Source organism: Pseudoliparis swirei, chromosome 4 (assembly GCF_029220125.1).
Source record: "Pseudoliparis swirei isolate HS2019 ecotype Mariana Trench chromosome 4, NWPU_hadal_v1, whole genome shotgun sequence".
NCBI lineage: Eukaryota > Metazoa > Chordata > Actinopteri > Perciformes > Liparidae > Pseudoliparis > Pseudoliparis swirei.
Genome location: NC_079391.1, coordinates 19,040,405 through 19,060,165, shown reverse-complemented (window position 1 = coordinate 19,060,165; position 19,761 = coordinate 19,040,405). Strand labels below are relative to the sequence as shown.

The window sequence follows — 19,761 nt, the reverse complement described above, 5'->3', positions numbered from 1 at the left end:
GTGTGCACTATGCATGAACACTCTTTCACACACGTGCACATGCATATGGCACACATGCTCAAATATAGCTATATAGCACAAGAGTTATTTTTTTGCAGTGCAGAGAACTTTCTAACTGTATGTGATTGTGGTGTATGCTCTTTTTTCCTGTGTGTGTATGTGTATCTGTGTGTGTGTATTTGTGCGCGTGTGTCTGTGTTATTGTCTGGGATTGCTAGGTGACCCTCGGCCTATTCGGGCAAGAAGAAGAGGTGATCTCCAACCCGCTGTCGCCAGGGGTGATTCAGGGCATCATCTACAGCAGGTGCGCCCCTCAAGGTGGGGAGCGGGAGGCCGTGCTGCAGCAGGAGCTGGTCATTCATATCGGATGGATTATCTCCAACAACCCCGAGCTGTTCAGCGGCATGCTCAAGATCAGAGTCGGGTACGACTAATTCAGAATCAGCATGGTTGGAAAAGTCAGAAAGTGAGGAAGGCTGTGTATATTAGTGTTGGTTGAGGCTGCAGGTCTCTCTTCGGTTTCTTATTTTATGGTCTGAAGTTAGCCAATCAAAACAACAGCAACGGTGGACTGAGTCTCACCTTAAAGGCTCGCTCTGCACTAACCGGATAAAAGCCCCTGAGTTTGAACTCACTTCTCCCGACATGTTTAAAGAAAAGGTGTTACATTTATTAGGAAAACTTTATTAGGAAACTTTTGTGTGTGTGTGTGTGTGTATATATTTATATATACTGTATTTCCAGATGGATTGTCCAGGCCATGAAACATGAGCTGAAGATCAGGGCGGGAGACATGCCAGCCCAGGACATCTACCAGCTCTCCCCCAGCGACATCAAGCAGCTCCTGCTGGACGTCCTGCAGCCGCAACACACCGGCAGGTACTCTCCAAAGGCCCCTCCGGAGACATTGAATGCTTGAGATGCTTTCTCATCCACTACTACTCATAAATTTGCCTTTGAAGACGCAATGTCGTTCTCGTAATGCGTTTACTCGCTTAATCTTTTTAGGTGTAATTGTTTTATCTTGTCTACATCCATATCTTTAACTATCTGCTGCTACCGCAATGCAATTTACAAAATTGGAATTATTAAATGTTCGTCTTATCAAATCAAATTGAATACACACTGACAATTTCCTCTTGAAGGACGTCTTTCAACCTTCCCCAGTCTCTATACCCCGTTCACCCGTGTCCCCCTGGCTTTGGCCTCAGGTCCTGGCTGAACAGGCGTCAGATCGACGGCTCCCTGAACAGGACCCCTCTGGGCTTTTATGATCGCGTGTGGCAGATCCTGGAGAGGACCCCCAACGGTTTTACGGTGGCTGGGACTCACCTCCCTCAGGTACCTGCCTCCCCTGACACCGCTGCAGAATAAATGTTATGTTCACGAGTCACAACCATAGACTGTTTATAAGACATAGAAAAAGACAAAACTGAAATGTAGACATGTTTGCAAATTTAATAAATTTGCAAAGATTTCTACATTTTTCTGTCAAGATGGGGTGTTGAGTTAATGAGAAATACAATGAACTTTTATGATTTGAGCAAATGGCTGCAATGAAACAAAGAGTGAACATTTTGAACGTCTCTGAATACTTTCCGTACCCACTGTAGTTCTTTTAATCTGGAGCACCCAACAAGAAACTTCTCTTGGAGGCTTGTTAGTGTTCAGCCATCTACTTTACAGTGGCTTTTCCCTCCCAAAAAATCCTGTTAAATGTATAAAACCTCATGATTTATACATTTATCTTATTATTTAAATAATCTAACAAAGCATCCAGTTCTCGATCTATATAATTGATTGACATTATTTCATTGTATTTCATTTCATATTATTTGTGATTATATTACACTGCCCATAAACACGTGCAGGATATCCACAATGATCATCAGTTACAGCATGTCTGTTTCTTTTTGCTGTCTCTGTGCAGCAACCCACACTGTCTGACATGACCATGTATGAGATGAACTTCTCCCTGCTGGTGGAAGACACGCTGAAGAACATCGTCCTGCCCGAGTACAGACAAATCATCGTAGAGGTACATTGTTTGTGATCAGGACCTTTAAGCAAAGAGAATAATCTGTTCTTAGTCTGAATATTTCATATTCATTTAATGTTTATGTAACTCTGTGAGGCTGCTCATTCTGCACACATGATATCTATTGCTTCTGTCCATCCTGAGGAGGGATCCTCCTCTCTTGCTCTCCTGAAGACGGTTTCTTCCCTTTTTTCCCCATGAAAGTTTTTTTTCTCCATTTCTCTCATTTGTGATATTGGACTATACAAAAGAAATTGAAATTAATTCTTAGTCTGTGTGTGTCCTGTCTCCACTGTGGGAGTAGTTGCTGATGGTGGTGTCCATCGTGCTGGAGAGAAATCCGGAGCTGGAGTTCAGCGACAAGTTGGATCTGGACGGTCTGGTGCAGGAGGCCTTCAGCGACTTCCAGAAGGATCAGGGACACTTCGAAGGCATCGAGAAACCGGTAGAGTGGCTTCTCTGAGCTGTAACTGATACAACATCGTCTCAAAAGGATCTCACCACCTTTCCAAACAACGAGCTCCCAGACTTTGAGCTTCTGTTCCAGCCATAAGCTGATCATTTGACTAAAGCCGTCGCTCAATTAAATGCTGTTCAAAAGCCAAATTGAAATATACTACCATTGTCTTCATTTGCCATAATCCTGCCAGGAAGTCGTTTTTTCAGTTTCTTTTTACTTATAGCATATCATACAATAAATAACTTTTCTTAGTACTTTTAAAAATACTTGAAAGCTCTTTTCATGTGTGCCCCTGCCAGAATGTCATGGAGGCCTTTTACAACACACCTGCGGTGGAAAAGCGAAGCACCTCCAGCTACCTGACCAAGGCAGTCATGATCCTGTTGCTGCGAGGAGACTTCAAGCCCTGCAAGGACGACCCGTGCTCCGTTAGCTAGATTAGCAATGCGTTGACCCCTCTAAGCCCAGCCTGCTGCAGTGTAGTCATGGCAAGGGCTTCTGGGTATCCATTGCGTGTATTCAGCTGATGACCTCTGACCTCTCTGGCTGTCCGTAGTATGCATACTACATCCTATAACCCACCAGGTGTGATCACTGACACCTAGACCCTTGCTTAACCCTCATACTGCTTTATGTTGCCAGAAGCATCTGTTTTATGGATTCAAATTTAGATTTTTATAGTGTTTGAAGTTACCATAGGGGGCAAGCTATTAATGTCAAAAAGCCACATAGCCACCTTTGTGCTGTTATCTGGCCCTTTCTCCAATAATAAGTATTTTCCAGAACAAATTGAAGGAATTATCCTATTTTAGCTCAGCACAACAACTGAATGGGGGAGCTTCATACTTAGCTAGCAGGACATGAGAGTGGTATCAACCTTTGTTTTGCTTAGAAAATACGTTCGAAGTGTTTTGTATTTTGGTTATTATCTTTAATTGCACAATTACCATGAGCTCCTATGTAATCTATAACTCACCAGCAATAACTTTTAGACAATACACCGTCATGTTGAATATTGAGAGGTGTGGTTCACAAATTAATTCTTTTGGCTATCACCAGATATGAAAAAGTGGATAAGTCTGCCATTATTTCATACAGTCTATCAATCTTCAATGCTCCGTGTTCAGAGCTATCAGTTCAGAGCTATCGGTGTGTATATATATATATATATATATATAAATATATATAACCTACCAGGTTATATAAAGAAGAATGCATGCACGATTACATAGGTAGCGCCTTTTAATAGACCGTCAGACATCGAGGACCACCGTGACCTCCTTGGTACTTCTCACCTTAAAGGCACATACACATCAATGCACTGCATTATATCTACTGTATATGAATCATCATCTGATTACCCTCACCCTTTGGCATTACAACCATAGAGATATTAGGATTTCATAGTGAATTGCTCAGAAGTTCGTCTGTTTGCTCGACTATGTTGAGTTCCTCTTCGTGTCCTCATACCTCGATGCATGCAGTCTGCCGCATGACGATAGGCACTGATTGCCAAAATGATTGTGACAGTTTTTCTGAATGTTATAGATGACAAAAGCAAGTTTCTTTTGACCAATAGGGTGTGTGTGTGTATTTTTAATTCAATACTGTAGTTTCAAAGAATAAAGTGATCCTGAAATTATAGATATTTGCCTCGAATATGTGAATGTGTAAAAAACAGTGTTTAGCATTACGCTGCCGCCTCTGGAACATCTCCGCTTTGGAGCGTGACTGCTCCACCAGCCCTGAGTGGTGTGTTTGGCATGATCGTACCAGTTACACCCACTTATGTTGCCCTCCTTATTAATCTGCATCTCACCAGTGAGGCTGTGTGTGCTGTCTGCATCACCGACTACCTGACTGGCAGAGAGGTGGAGAGCCAGATGAGAAGATGAATGAGCTCTCCCTCACTCAATATATTCAGATCAACCTGCATGCTGCTGAGAAGAGACTTTGCCTGTCTTGTTCAAATAAATATCGCCAAAAGAAATTAGTTTTATAAGTTAAAGCTACTACAAAGTATAGTCATTTTGGGTTGTTGTGGCGGCCCCTCTAGACACTAGGGGTAGAGTCCCCTAAGAAAACCTCATTTAAGATAGATTCTGGTTTTTTTGTTGCTCCAGCAGCATTTATACTTACAAATAAAGCAATATTAAATATAGAAACGCACAATATATTTCTACAAAAATATCACAGATACAATAGTCAGTGATGGTTGGTGGTCTTTTTGATGAATCCAATGCTTCTAGGAACGGCGATGTTGGTGCGTCGGTCCATCACTTTGGTCCACAGGAATAATCTCAACATGTATTGGTTAGGTTGCCACGACACACTGTTTGAGACCGTTCATAGATTGGTTCAATCAGAGTGTGATCTTGCTCTGTAGTTTTGCTTGCATTCAGTATATAACACAGATGTTGAGGTTCAATTTGAGATGCTGGTTTTGTTTGTCATACAAACACAAGGAGACTATACTGCCCCCTGCTGACCAAATAGCAACAATAAACGCTGCATGGCTGCATTTGAAAGTGCCTTGTAAATACATTGTTTTGTTAATTTGATGAAAATTAAATTAAAAAACTCTACTAACCCAGGGTTTTCTATAGACTCTATATGACCTTTTGCACACAAAAATGTAAACAAATATTTTAACTTAGGAATGCCAGGGGATTGACAAAGAAGAAAGAATCAAGAAGCAAGGTGCGGTACCCTGAGGGGTAAAGGTGTGAGGTTTACTTCTGCAGAGCGTACCAGCCGGCTGCTCACATCAGCAGAGCTCACACACCTGCTGGTATGCTCCCAAAAAAATATAGATGTCTATAATATCATCTACACAACCAATTCACTACCTGACGTACACCAGAATGCAATTACAGTTACATGTGTAGCGTAAACTTACCTGGTAGTACTTCAAACCCTTGACTAACTGATCATAGAAGCCGATGAATGCGGGCATGGAAAGATGTTACACTCTTTGTAACGTCCACACTGGCTGGGTGTGAGGACCTTTCTCCATGAGTCACAGCATCCCACTGCTTGCTCCAGCTCATCTCTGGTTTCTGTTTGATCAATCTCAAGGTCGAAGAAATATGCACTCACATAAAAAGCTTCAGAAATTGGGATGAAAACCAAATAACTTGGACTATGACGGTAGACATTGTGTGTCCAATAGTGCGGTACACTCTGCTCTGCACATGAGAAATGTTCCTTCTTGGGAAGGACAAAAACAACCATTCAAGATACAGTAACCATAATCTGATTACCACAGACCTATAGGAGAAGACTGCTGAGTGCTGACCCTCGTGGGCCTTAAGTGCCCCTAAGCAATACAAACGTCAGTAACACTTTGAGTTAGAAAACTAATACTTACTGGGAATTTAATTAGCCTTCCAGGTCACAAAGTGCTTCTTTACAAAAGAGTTTTCCATTATCAACACTTATATCTCATAAAAGTGTAATTAGTCACTTTATATTCATGCTATCCAAACTTTTAAAGGGCAATTTGCCCAGTAAAGCGGTGTAACCACAGTAGAGTACGTTTTATAATATGAAGTCCAAAACATGTATACAAAATATAATTCCCTTGCTGCTCCACTCTCTCGTTAGAAGTGCGTATAAGAATTCTCGGCTTGGTACAACCGAGACTGTGACAATGCAACTTTCTTGTTATTTGACATGCCTTTGGGTTCAAGTATCTCGAATGAGCCCCATTACGTCAAGAGATGGGAATGAGAGCGGCCGATTGACCACAAGCAGACAGAGCCTGTCCTTAATGGAGCAGATGAAGCTGTGAAGGACTGCCTCTGGAGGCTCTCGTGTCAATTAGCCATGCACAGGATGTGATCATGATATCCCACCCAATGTAATACATGTCACATTAGAATTAACATAAGCTTGCTTTGACCAATGTTATGTTAAAAAATAACCATGAATAGTTGTATCAGTGCTTCTTTAATTAGATATAGATTTTGCTTTAGTTTGTCAACATCCCATCCTTGCACTCAACGTGTTCTCATTTCCAACTCGTCCTACGGTGACTTTTTGTCACCACCCTCTACTTCCCCGTAAACATAGGAAGGTAACCCCATCTCAGTTAAATCAGGGAAACGTTAACATAAACGTAAGTCAGCTAATATCACAACTTCCCTGCCGGGTGCTGATGTAAGGAAGGTGGCAACGCTGGAAGTGCCCGCGTCCTGTGGAGACCTGAAACATGAGCCCAGTTTGACAAAACACTCAACTTAATGTAGAAAGGGATCGAGAGATAGCGATCTGGGAAAATGTGCCAAATATTGTCCAATGTATAGGTTTTATCAAGGTTCACCTCACCAAAGATGACACACTGATGACAACTGCGTCTGATTTCACCCGAGTTGAGTCACCGTTGCTGATGTGTGCGGGGCTGGTTTATATACCCCTATTTGGAATCAGGATTAGCTGTATTGCCGATGTATGTGTGCACATACATGTAATTTGATTCCGGTTTCATGTACACTCTCGTTGTACATACATGTAATTTATTAATTTACAAATAACAGGATAAATATAAAACAAGACATTGAAGACATCAGAATAGCAACACAAATGTATGTACAATATAAAACAATATTAACAACAACAGTGACAATGAATGGGGATATTAGTGCAGAAAGAAAAAGAGAAAGTGGTGCAAGTATGTGGATGTGTCTGATTAGCTGTTCATCACAGTGACGGCCAGTAGAAAGAAGCTGTTTCTGTGTGTCTGGTGGTTTGGGCTTACAGTGCTCTGTAGCGCCTACGATATATTTACAATATATATACATATATATAAACATAAATATATACACATATATATTATGTATATATACTGTATATACATATAGATACATATTTATATACACAAATATATAGGTATATACATATATATTATATACATATACTGTATATACATATATACTAAATATGTATACATATGTATATGTACACATATGTATGTGTATATATACACATACATATGTATATAGAAAACATGTATATACATATATACACATATTGTATATTACATGTATATATATATATATGATTGTAACGGATATGATTGTTTTACATTTGGCGCGCCGTAGCGACTTGCTATACTGAAACCCTCCAGAAGATGGCGATAGTGCGTGCGTTGATCGAGGAAGAGAACGAAGAAGACGGAAAGTTAGAAACATAAGAAGAAGAAGCAGCAGAAGCAGCAGTATCGCTTTGATGAAAACATAAACAAGCGGCAACACAAATATGTCGATTGTCTTTGTGCCAAAGAAACTGCGAGGAAAGGCGAAAATCAACCAAGAAACCATACAGCGGGTAAAACAGCGTAAAGAATATGCAACGCAGCGGGTATTATTATTCCCGTAGTACCTTAAACTACGAGACGAGCGTTAGCCGCGAGCTAATGTGGTTACTTCACTAGTGTAACCATTCGTTTGGTTGTTATTGTCATCAGTCGGTTTGTTTCAACGGGGCACGCGCGCTGAACACCAGTGTCCATTTCAGGCTGTTAGTTGTTGAACCATTAATTTGTTGCGTTCAGAGACTTTGCTGTTTTCAAAGTTAAGAATCAACATATCAGCTACTGGACGTCCGACGCGCTGCTCTTTCTTTGTGTCCGTCCCAGTTGCTGGATGAGAACGACCAGTTAATCCGATGCATCGCTGAATACATGCAGAAAGGACGCGCGGTGGAGTGCGTGCAGTGAGTCTGATGCACACCGGTTTAAAGCAGCGTCTCTTTTCCTCGCGGGTACTTTCAGCTGCTCTTCCGCCTCAACAGATATCAACAGATCCTGCACCGCAACATCGTCTATCTGGCGACCATCGCCGACGCCAGCCCGGACAACGGGCCTCCTCCTGCACACGTGAGGACAGCGCGCGCTTGACTGCTGCGGTCCGTTGACTGTTTCTAACACGATGTGGTTTCTGTTGGCAGTCGACACCGAACGAAACCTCCGCTTCGACGCCAGCAGGGAACGGGCACGGTGCGACGTGATGACGTCAGCTCCCGTCGGCGGCGTTTTGGATGAGGATGATTTTACGTCACGCAAAATATATTTATCACAAAGATTATCGAGAATTTTACGATAGAAGGGATTGCTGGTGCTCTCATTCAGTTAAACTGAAGGTCTATATTATGAGGATAAATCCTGTAAATTCTAAATATTATTTGTTTGTATGAAATGTATATAAATGTTTTTAATTTGTTTTACATTGTTGGGTGTCAATTTCTGAAATCATTTTGTCTGAAAAAGTTCCCAGCAGGAGTAAAGTACAGTTTAACATACAATACAGTTTGAATATAAAATTCAAAGAGAAAAGTGAGTTCCTTTTTAGCTAAAAAAAACATCTTCCTTCGAATTGCTAGTCATTTTTATTCATTTTTTGCATTGCTGGTACACTTGGAAAGATTCAGATGCCAGCTCAAGAGAACAGAAAGCAACATAAGCCAAACAGTCCCCCTTCATATCTTCTATCAGGGCAACATGTTTTTATTATTTTATAGAAGCCACTAGTAAACCATTTGACACCGCCAAGAAGCTAACAGTTACAGTCCACGGTCTGTAATGATGCCTTTAGAAAAGGCTGCAACAGTTAGGAAGATAACAGACAAAAAGCAACAAACCCTATATCTTGATTGTGCAAAGCACATTAACTATAAAAAGATATATATTTATATGTATATACAGCAAACAATTCTCTGTAAACATGTTAATAAGTATGTTAGTTTTCTGAAAACATGGTGTCATTTCATAAATACAGGCAACATTGGCATCCGCAAACATCACAAAAAGATAACATTCTGGGCTTTTAAATACAGCCCATTGCCATAGAAACCAAAGAAACAAGGGCTAGAAAACACCCTCCTCACACAATGTTTAAGTGTTTGGCATGGCATATTTGGTAACCTTTAGATGGTGTAGTTCAACTGTAGGAAAGAAATGTGCTTTTTCACATATTGGGAGGTGGAAAATAATGTTTTATGTAATATGCCTACTAGAATACTAACATACAGTAATGGTATAACATGTAAGAAAATACAAAAATAAGATTAATACTGTCAATAATTGTACAAGAAAAATATTGTATTATTAAACAGAAGAAAGGTTAGGACTACGGGAGTTAGTGTCAATCTGGAGCAAACAACTGCCAATCAGAGGAGGAAATGATTGCGCTTCTGGAAGTGAATATGTTCCCCAATGCTTTCATTCAATAGGGTGTGTAACTTCACCGCTCATCAATAATCTCAGATTGCCTCTTCTCTTCAGCACCATTCATCTTCTGAACAATGCTTTGGTTGGGAATATTCTGCAAGTGCTATCGATACCAACATGGCAAATAGCTACTGCTATGATTCTTAACTCTGGTCAGTTGTTGAAAAAGTAGTGTATTTCTCTCAAATGACACCTCTGCAGTGACTTACTATATTTATGCTGAGCCTGCTCAAAGCCTCTTGATAAAAATAACTAAATATTTATATTTCAACTTCTGTATTTTACAAGCTATGAAACAGTAGATGGTAGCTGTATTCTGAATCATCTTGGGTGAGATTTGGCAGTTACAGCTATGTAGACACAGTATATTTATTATGGGCAAAATGAGAGCATTTCAAGCCCCTGCACCCTTGTAATCCACTCAGACACACACACACACACGTTCAGCTGCAGAAGCAAGTGGGTGACGGCCGTGCACGTCTCCAGCTCTCGTCTGAGGAGGCGTCGGCCTCGACAGGCCGAGGAACGACCAAGAGACCGACTGCTGCCATGCACTTGTAGTTAAAACATGGCAGTTCAAAAAACTTCAAAATACGTCTCCGTTTCAAATGGGGATGTTTGACATGGAAAAATATAGATACAAAAATGTTGAGCCAGTGTGTATACTTAACTTTGCCTCTAAGGCTTTGAAATCTTCCAATTCAGTGGGTGTGGACTGTAATGGCTGCAGCTGGTCTGACAGAGCTGTCGGCCCTCGGTGGCCCTGCACCGCAGACTCCCAAGACATGTGATCAGTACTGGTGAAGGTAAGAGGGCCTGTGCTCGTGTTTGAGGGGAAAAGATTTAAAGCCCTTGGTCATGGGTTTGTGTTGTTGTTGCTGCTGTTGTTGTTGTTGCTGTTGGGTGAAGGGGAAACCAGAGGAGATTCCGGTGGAGGGGGAGCAGTCGGTGGCAGTGGACCACACAGGAGACTGCAGCATCTGCATGGAGTCGCTCCACTGGGAGGAAGGGGGGATGTTCATCTGGTACAAGGAAGAGCTGGGATTGGGCATGGTGTTGTGGTGGGTGGAGTGTTGCCATGGCGCTTTGGGAGGCCAGGTTTTAGTCTTGCTGTCCTGTTGGACACAGTAAACGGCAATCAGCAAAGTCGAAAAGGCCAATTAGTCAAAAAGTCACAGCAAGGCCTTATCAATCAAAGTTAGTCCAAACAAAACAAATATATTTCAAATGGTGCTTTCTCACGAGTAGTTCGTAAAGTGACAACACTAGTCCTTCACGCAGTGCTCTCATTACTTGGAGCTCATACTTTACCTGGTTATCATCGGTGATGTGATGGAGTTGTGGTGAGGGCAGGGTGCACACCTCCGGCTCACCACAGCTGTGTTTTCTAAGAACAGAGAACATTGAACCTTATTAGCACTCGCATACTGTACAGCTATCATCATATTCTATGTACTGTTAACAAGTGTTTTTACAGTAGTTCTGTGTTCGAGTGTGAAATATCAACCACTGGACATTCAGTGAATCACATTGTTTGATACTCATCAGTGCAGTTTGGATGTTGTGGAAAGCTGGCTGAACAAAAGTGATGAGACAAATCTAAACCAGGATATGCGTGCGGGACTTACCTTCTTTGTTTAACCGCCGCTACAAGATCCGGACCAGAAAACATGGAGAACAGACTGTCACCATTGGCTGAAGACGTCTCATCGCTAGAGCTGGCCGAGTCCCCCTGATTGGCTGACCAGCTGCTGTTTACGGCCTCCCTGAGGACACAACCGGACGAGGCGTTAGCCCGGTTACCTTTAAACTCAGCAATGTGGTATTGAAGGCATCACAGATTTAGATTCAGTTTTTGAACATCTCAGCTTGGTTACATTAAATGTTGATTCAGTGGTATTTGATGTATATCAACAGGTTCTACAGGATCCTTTGGTCCCATGTCATGGACTGCATTAAAGTGCCTAAGCAAACATTTTAAATTAACACCTTTAGAATATGCTGCTGCGGTCATGTAGCCGAAGTATTCTGGTCGTCAACAACCAATGATCTTGCCGTTCAATGAATCCGTTTAACGATTTCAGTGTCTGCCCTTACCGACAGAAGTTCCCAAACCTTGTCGGCTGTCCGGTTAAACATTTTCACTGTCTTTGTGTCATGACCTTCCCCGTCAGCTTGACTAATAAATCTTTATATCCAAATTTAAAACCAGACCCTTTGTATATTTTGTGCTGTGCAGCATTGAATCAGTGATGAGGGGAATCGTGGTTACAGATACGTACCCCTCACTGTAGTACTCTGGGTGGGACCAGGTCCTGTGTTGCTCTTCAGGCATTGGCCAGTTGCTGCGCGTGTTGCTGGGGCGACGGATGTGCTGCACCTGCCGTTTCTGCTGCATGGCCTGGCTGACGCCGGCAACGTAACGTGCAAACTCTGGGTCAGAGCCAACTGCATATGGAAAGGATAAACACAACTCTGAGTTTCTGACACCCTCAGCTTTTCTCTTTCGTTTACGGAGCCGATTCCGTTTAGCAGACCGTCTACCGGAGCAGAAAAATCACAATAGACGCAAGTCAACTCTGCACAATCGGCCTCGACGGCAATCAAAAGAGTCTGCTGCTGTGTAAAAATAGCAACTGACGCAGGTGAAATTCAGCATTAATAGCCAAATTGTAGTGAAAACAGCTGTTCACATTATCTGACCAACATTGATTATGTTACTCAGATCAGGAGCCTGAAATCTGCTTGAATGGTACTAGTATACTTTTTTTTATTTAATGTTCTATATATACATATATATATAGAATGAAATACATTATTTCTCTTCACATTTCATAGTTTTTACAAGATATCTGCCACAGTTAACGTACTGAATGAAGCTAAATAAAGAAACATTATTTATTAATGGTACGGACGTGACAAACTTGTGGACATCCTGACTATTTCTTCATAACTTGCTGCACTTCAAGGTGCTTTAGCTGGAGACATGAATAAGCGGGAACTTTAAGTATCTCGCCATAACACTTCTTTCCTTTAATATAACGATGCTGCCTTTTGTGTATGATATTCTCTGTATTGTAATCCCTGTATATTATTATCGACAAATGCCTGCAAACAAATGTTATTTACAGGGCAATAGAGACTTGAATTTATATGTATATCGAACTTTAGCTATAAACCCACTGCATATATCTTAATGGTTTCAACTGGATAGTACGGACACTTTGGGTACTTCAGGACACCCAATCCTGTTTTGAAGCTGTGAGAACCCTAACCCTTATGCATTAAACACAGACTTTTAAAACATAAAAAAAAAAAAGCTTTGCTATACTGTTTATGATTTTTGTTTTTTTTGTTTTTGTTAATCATGAAGACATTTTGTCAGTAGAACTCCAGGACTTCCTCGCCTCACACCGCTGACATAAGAAGTATGCAAGATCGAGAACAACAGAAAGATGGCTGCAACCTGATCCAATAGTGCTAGTAACCGTTACAGAATTTCTATTTTGCAACAAATACAGACCGATTACATTTACAGCACCTTTATCTGAAAAATACAAACAAAATTTGAAGAGCAACATATTGATTTCAACCATTCTTTAGAGGATTTTTTCCTCCTACACGCAAGAGTTATGTTTAGTGATTTATTTTGTATTTCTTGATGCCACAGTTGAAATAAACACAACTAAATACTCTTTGTTTTAGTCTGGAAGAAGTCCACCTTGTGGACATATAAAAAAGGGAGTTGGCTCTCACCTGCTGGGTCAAAGGGCAGAGTGTCTCCCAGGACTCCAAACACTCCTTCACTTTGGTCCCTGTTGGGCCAAGTGTTGTTGCGGGGCCCCTGTGGCTTCTGACCGAGCATCTCTGACATGACACTGTCCATGTAGGTGCTGACCAGGCCAAGACTGTACAGATCTGAGCTCATATCGGGCAGTCCAGGAGAGGCCCACTGCCCGATTGGACCCAGGGGGGACAGCCCGGCTGGGGGGCCTTGCGGTGGAGGCTGCTGCCCAGAGGTGACAAGCCACTTGCTTGCCACTCTTTGCTGTGACAAGACCTGGGGTGGGGTCTGCTGAGGAGGTGGTGGCTGCTGCTGCTGCTGCTGACTGATGGGCTGCAAGAGGTGCTGGTAGTACTGCAGAGCCTGGGGGGAGGTCTGTTGAGGTGGGGGAGGGGGCTGCTGTTGATGTGGAGGAGGTGGCTGTGGTTGTGGTTGCTGTTTCTGCACTGAGGGTGGAGGCTGGGGCTGAGGCAGGGTCTGACCTTGAGGCTGGATGGTACTGTGAGAAATAGACTGGGAAGTCGGCGGCGGTCCACTCGGCGGCTTCAGCTCAGCGGGGTTTGCAGACGCCACAGAGTTCCTCCTTTTGACCAGCGGCGAAGCCTGCTGGGATTTTCCCATGTTGAATCCTGAGAGAAAGTCGATGACATCCTGCATCTCTTGGTCAGTCGGCAGGTTCATCCCCTGGTCATCGGACACTAAACCGTTGGCCAGCTGGCTTTGCTGGGAGGAGTCAAGGGTGCAGGACAGGCTGCTCATCTGCAGGATGCTCTGTAGCCGCCCATCACTGTGGCCCAGGCTCTTGGTCTTATTCTCAGAGCTACTGGTTGTCAGCATGCTGCGTGACGGGGTGCTGGGGATGGAGTAACTGCCCCCACTATTAGAGCTGGACGACACCTTCTTCGTAAATTTGGAAGTCAGCTTGGATATTGTTTTGGGCAATCCGCTGGAGGTCTTGGAGCCGGTGCATGGAGGCAGGTCTGCCTGGCCGCCATAATCCGGGATCTCCCGCTGCAGCTGCATTTGAATTGTGGGCAATGCTTGGTCTCTTTTGGAGGGAAGAGAAAAACAAGCACTTCCTTATTTAGTATTGAAAGCACGACAGTAATCTGAAACATAACTGGGAACCAGGGCTCTTAAACCAATCCAGAAAGGTTAAGTGTGAAATCCCCTCAAATCTCAATATACAATATCATTTTTACTAACTGTTAATATTTAGGTGGATTTAACACTTTACCTGTACAGACAACAACATGGTACAGCTACTTGTTTATAAATTAAGGAGTTATTAAGATTTACAGTATCTAACATTCACTCACTTTCTCTCCTTCCACCTGTTGATGTCAAACACTGCAGTGTACAGCACGTCGACAAGACCGAGTGTCTTCTCTGGATCCAAGCTCCGCTGGAGCAAGGACATCGTGGCTGGGTCCTCCTTCAGGCACCTGAACACACACACACACACCACATGACGAGACAGGAACTGAAAATCCACGCCATGTCTTGCATGCAAAAGCCCAGGTGCATTTGCTAAACATATTAACACTAGACATTCATAAACAAGAAAAGACGAGCCAAACTAACTCAACAGGCAACTCTTCAGCTTACAGACTGGTTTAGTGCATTCATCGAGGCTCACTGAACCAGGAAGTTTACCCTCCCGTTGCAGCTGTAGGACAGTCTCGCTGTAAAAATTCAACACAGAGCATACGGCACAACGCTCCGGCGACACGGGAAACATTTCCGTTTCAAGACGTGACCTTGGCTTCATGACAATGTGTTGACACAATTAGAAAAGTTGCTAAACCGCTTTGCGTACTTAGTATATATTAGTAAACTATATTAGTATAATAACCATATTCTCCATTCCGCTACGACGAGTTGAGAACGTTAGATCCTGGCAGTCTCCCTCACCTCCCATCGGTCTGCATGCACATGTTTTACATAATGTAACTTGTCCGGTCACTATGCTACATTCGACTAGCTGGTGACGTAACTGCACCTGCATAACAATGCAATGTGTGTTCATACTTTTCATATTTGTCATGAAGAATCAACTGTGATTATTTGGAAAGAAAAGTCAATACAAAGAAGTTTCTCAGTGTTTTGATGAACTTACCATGTAGAGGGAACCTGCACCACCACTTTGGAACCCTCAAGGGTGATCTGGGGAGCGTAGGCCTCCTTGTTCTCAATCTGAGCAGTATCAACAACCACCTATTGGTACACACAAACACACTTGCATCAACATCTCCTGACACAAAGGCTTCATGCACCGGCATCTATATCCGTATTGTGGATACTTTGTAGAGACCGTCTGCTGACTCATTTACACAACTAGAACAATTGGAGGATCCGCAATTTTCCACCAAGTGGAGCAAGACGGGGAGGAAGCCCAACGTCTTTGGTCGGGCAGTAACAACCAACAGGCTCGCCTTCCAGTCGGCTGAAAGTCAAATGTATTTGAAAGTTCTTTGAAAGTGGCCTTGGCTCCTTTAAGATTTACTCAGCTGGATCACAAAGAAGGAGGGGAGACGGGAGGAGTCCATTTCCTGTATTGCAGGAAGTTACCCGATTGTTGTTAAAAAAAAGCAGGTGTATCCTCGGAAACCCTGGGCTTTGCAAGTGAGAGCACCACGCATACGTCACCCATGCCGAAACACAGAACAACCAGGTCAAGAGGGTCGAGGAAACATGCAGAAAAACATTGGCCAACTCCAGCCTTTGACTTGATGACTAGTAGGAAAAAGAGTCGCTCGTGAATAACGCTGCCAGAAACAACAGCAAACTGATATGGTGACTATTACTGTGAATGTAAAAGAGAAAATACCGGGAGGAGACTAAAGTATGTGTATGGAAGTATAACAAAAAAGACACTAGCTCCTTTCACAAATATATTATGTAATACTGCCGTGAAGAAGATCTGCCATTAAGACTGTCTTTACTTTTTCATACTGAACAGTGTTGGACTTCAGATAGCACGCTGGCATCACTGGAGCAAAAGAAGCAATACGTTTATCACACGACATCTAGCGTGACAAACAACAGAAGGGTCGGCAACAACTTTCATCCTAAACAGCAATGGTGGGTGAACTGTGCTGAGGAGCTTCTGCTCCTAGCTTCCTCCCTAACTCGCTGAACGCCACAGCCATCACACTGCGCTGGCGTTCCCTTTCACAGGACATATTGACTGCCGACTCGATAGCGGAACAACTCGGTCCCATCATTCCACCTTTCATACAGAACGGTGAGGCGGAATAAGAGCGTAACAGTCTGGCTTAAACAGGCTGTGTGAAAGGGGCTTATGGGTGCGAGTGTGGCCATTCACGCTGCCGTGTGATCTATTTTGGGTTTAGTGGCTATAGGATCAGATACGGAGCCAATGCAAAGCACTCATCCATCATCCTGGGATTGTTTTACAGTTAGCACAGGGCTGGAGGGGCTGGATAAGGACACTCCCTCAGCCTGACACAAAATAAATAACAGCTCAGACCACACAGAGAAAATAAACACCGGAGCATAAACACATTGGTGTCCCTCTGTGGGGAGTCCTGATACTGACCCTCCCACCCTGTGATTCTCCTTTTCAACGGGAGGGGGAGGATTCTGTTTGCAAACCCGCCCGGGCGAAACCATCCTTTAGCCAGATGCTGCAGGAATGTTTCTTCCCTTTTGTGTCTCTCTGGTGTTTGTTTACATCTCACTGCTGCCTCAAAGCAAGCAGACAGATCTCCTCATCTCCATTACACATCTGACAAACAATGGGACGCAAGTTGCCAAACCCACAGACGCACAAAAGGGAAAGGACTCTGGAACTCAAGCAGAAGTGTCAGTGAAGTACAACAGGCACGTTCGTGTCAGCAAGTCGCCTCCTTTTCCGCTGCTCTGTAGTATCAACTACACTGGGGTGATGCATGTTAACGAGAGCAAAATACTAAATGAGGATCCAATAGAGATCTTTCTACACAACTGGTTATCCAAGTATGCCTTACACAAACACAAGGGAGTCAAATGCCCAAAACGTCATTCATCTCCCAGTAGTATAAAGGTGTTGGGATCCATTGAAGATAAATATATTTCTATAAGAACAGGAACTAGAACAGATCACAAGATCACAGATTTGATCTCCCGAGGGTCCATATTCTCAGGAATAATGACGGACTACAGCTTTACTGGAGGTCTCTACTCACCAGACCAGCCTGGGCAAACAGCAGCTGGACAGCTGTCTTGCAGGCTCCTCTCCAACTAGATGGGCAGACTTGGTTGAGGACCTCAGTGACGGGAGAGTCGTCCCTGGGGGTCACTCCGTTCTGGCCCAGCGCCTCCTTAATGAGCTGCAGCATCGTGTGCTGAGGAAACAAAACACACTTGGCCATCAACAAAGCAGCACGCAAACACATGATGTTACACTAGAGTCTACAGAAAAAAAGAAGCTTTTACTAGACCACAGAACTGCTGAGTTTATTGCTCAAATCCCAGTGATGACAGAATCGTGGTGGTCATATAACCCAATTACAAAACTTCAACTTTTTGGGAGAATAAAAGGCGAGTAACCAGTAGAATGAAAGCTGTCGAGTCAAGGACCATACCGTTTTCAGCTTGAGGTTTTCAGCCGCTGACTCGTTGAAGGACACTCCTTTAAGGAAATGTGAGCCGATCTGGAGAGGGATGGTGGGCAGCTCGCACTGGATGGGTTGGGAGGTGGTCTGCATCCTGCCCGCCTGCTGGGCCTCTGCCTCACTGCAGCAGCTCTACACACACACACACACACACACGATGGAAACACAATGAAGAATCAATTGTTGCTCTTTTGAAATATACTACTTACCCCTACTTATTATTCCATCAAGATTTTTAGTGAATGTTTTTGAGAGTGAACCCACCTGTAAGGCCACCTCCACAGCTTTAGGGTTAAGATGAAAGCCGGCCTTCAGTGCATACTCACTATGGCCCAGGCTCTCTAGTGCTGCTTTGTAGGCCTGAAGAGAGAAAGTCATGACCAGCAATCAGTCCAACTTTGATTTCATCATCTGGAACATTTGTTTTTTATGTTACACTGTTAATGAACTTTTTATTAATGAAGCCTCCTAGTTTCACCCCGTCTATTAAAGCTAAATTATACTTTTACCTAACACTCGAAGAAAAGCATCTTAAAACATGTCAGGTTTTTCAAATCTGCAAACCACTGGAATAACAGTGCCTGTTGTTCTGTATCCTGGTCACTGGGCTGATTATGTACCTGTAAAGCATTGTCAATCTTCATGTTGAGCTCCTTCAGCTGGTGCTCAGGGATGGTGGTGTTGTTGGAGCAGAAGAGATGCTGAACCTGGATGCCCGCCAGGCAGCCGTCTCGGCCCCTCTCTCTCAGCCTCGCCATGGCCTGAGGAGGGCACAGCACAGATAAGTGATAGCAGCCACATCTACACTAATACAGCACAATCTCAAAAAGAAGTGCAAGCCATACACGAGAATGATTGTACTGCAACATTCTAATTGTAATAAAAGGGATAGTGGTTGGTTTTAGAGGCAATGTCTTCCAAATACCGTGAAAAATAATTGAGCACTGGGAGTTAGACATTTTTTGATGATAACATGCAGTGCAGCTTCTGAAAAAGACCTGCCCGCCTCCCTCTGCCTAAACGCCCAACCAGCACATTCTTCCAGGGTCTATCCAGGCCTAACCCCCTTCTTGGGCTTAAAATCTGCATGCCAGGGCTTAACAGATCAATCAACCCACTCTTCTCCTCTCTGCCTCACTTTATACAACAAAGCTCAAAATGGGCCGTGGGGGCTGATTAGCCTGGGGATTAGTTAGGTGCTCTTACAAAAGTAGCATCATAAAGACATGCACCGCATCGTATGGATGAATGAATGTTGGTGGTGGTCGGAGGGGCTGTAGGCTCTGATTGGCTGCCACGCTTCCGTCAGTCTGCCCCAGGGCAGCTGTGGCTACTGATGTAGCTTACCACCACCGGGATGACTGTGTGTGTGTGACTACTGGACTCTGGACTGTAAAGCGACTTTGGGTGTCTTGAGAAGCGCTATATAAAATAAATGATTATTATCATTATTATTATTACCTCTCTTACATCGGTCTGGGTGTAAAAGAGGTGCATGACATAACATAGCAGGTTCACAAACAAACTGCAGCCCAAAAAAGAGGAAATGGAGGCTGGAAATCATGAACGACTAGCATTTCTCAGGAATGTTTTACAAGTCAGCTTTTCACCTCACACAGACAAACCCCATAT

At 43.3% G+C, this 19,761-nt stretch overlaps 3 protein-coding genes across 7 annotated transcripts in view; 2 read left to right on the top strand and 1 right to left on the bottom strand.

Annotated features, from left to right (window-relative positions):
• Window positions 1-4,142, top strand: part of phkb (phosphorylase kinase, beta) — a 106,316-nt gene extending 102,174 nt beyond the window's left edge. For all 5 annotated transcript variants that reach the window (XM_056411972.1, XM_056411976.1, XM_056411974.1 and 2 more), the window contains 6 exons: window positions 219-424; window positions 745-879; window positions 1,212-1,341; window positions 1,931-2,038; window positions 2,343-2,483; window positions 2,798-4,142. In XM_056411972.1, coding sequence (XP_056267947.1) covers window positions 219-424; window positions 745-879; window positions 1,212-1,341; window positions 1,931-2,038; window positions 2,343-2,483; window positions 2,798-2,935 — 858 coding nt within the window. In that variant the 3' untranslated portion in view covers window positions 2,936-4,142. The remainder of the gene's footprint in view (window positions 1-218; window positions 425-744; window positions 880-1,211; window positions 1,342-1,930; window positions 2,039-2,342; window positions 2,484-2,797) is intronic.
• Window positions 4,143-7,585: 3,443 nt separating this feature from the next.
• ss18l2 (ss18, like 2) lies at window positions 7,586-8,719 on the top strand. The gene is made up of 4 exons (XM_056412192.1): window positions 7,586-7,826; window positions 8,137-8,213; window positions 8,292-8,376; window positions 8,448-8,719. The coding sequence occupies exons 1-4, from the start codon at window positions 7,758-7,760 to the stop codon at window positions 8,505-8,507; spliced, it is 291 nt and encodes a 96-aa protein (XP_056268167.1). The 5' UTR covers window positions 7,586-7,757; the 3' UTR covers window positions 8,508-8,719.
• A 147-nt stretch (window positions 8,720-8,866) lies between these two features.
• LOC130192319 (granule associated Rac and RHOG effector protein 1-like) overlaps window positions 8,867-19,761 on the bottom strand; it is a 28,078-nt gene continuing 17,183 nt past the window's right edge. The window contains exons 4-14 of the mRNA XM_056412190.1: window positions 18,750-18,890; window positions 18,394-18,489; window positions 18,100-18,261; window positions 17,701-17,859; window positions 15,630-15,727; window positions 14,830-14,955; window positions 13,483-14,558; window positions 12,009-12,174; window positions 11,355-11,492; window positions 11,038-11,113; window positions 8,867-10,841 (exon numbers count right to left, since the gene is read on the bottom strand). Of these exons, the coding sequence (XP_056268165.1) occupies window positions 10,518-10,841; window positions 11,038-11,113; window positions 11,355-11,492; window positions 12,009-12,174; window positions 13,483-14,558; window positions 14,830-14,955; window positions 15,630-15,727; window positions 17,701-17,859; window positions 18,100-18,261; window positions 18,394-18,489; window positions 18,750-18,890 (2,562 nt within the window). The 3' untranslated portion in view covers window positions 8,867-10,517. The remainder of the gene's footprint in view (window positions 10,842-11,037; window positions 11,114-11,354; window positions 11,493-12,008; window positions 12,175-13,482; window positions 14,559-14,829; window positions 14,956-15,629; window positions 15,728-17,700; window positions 17,860-18,099; window positions 18,262-18,393; window positions 18,490-18,749; window positions 18,891-19,761) is intronic.

Excerpts from the sequence above, each read along its gene's own strand:
- ss18l2 (XM_056412192.1), top strand. The coding sequence starts at position 7,758 with ATGTCGATTGTCTTTGTGCCAAAGAAACTGCGAGGAAAGGCGAAAATC. Across the intron at positions 7,827-8,136 it reads ACCAAGAAACCATACAGCGG|TTGCTGGATGAGAACGACCA; the intron begins GTAAAACAGCGT and ends TGTCCGTCCCAG. Across the intron at positions 8,214-8,291 it reads CGCGCGGTGGAGTGCGTGCA|ATATCAACAGATCCTGCACC; the intron begins GTGAGTCTGATG and ends CCGCCTCAACAG.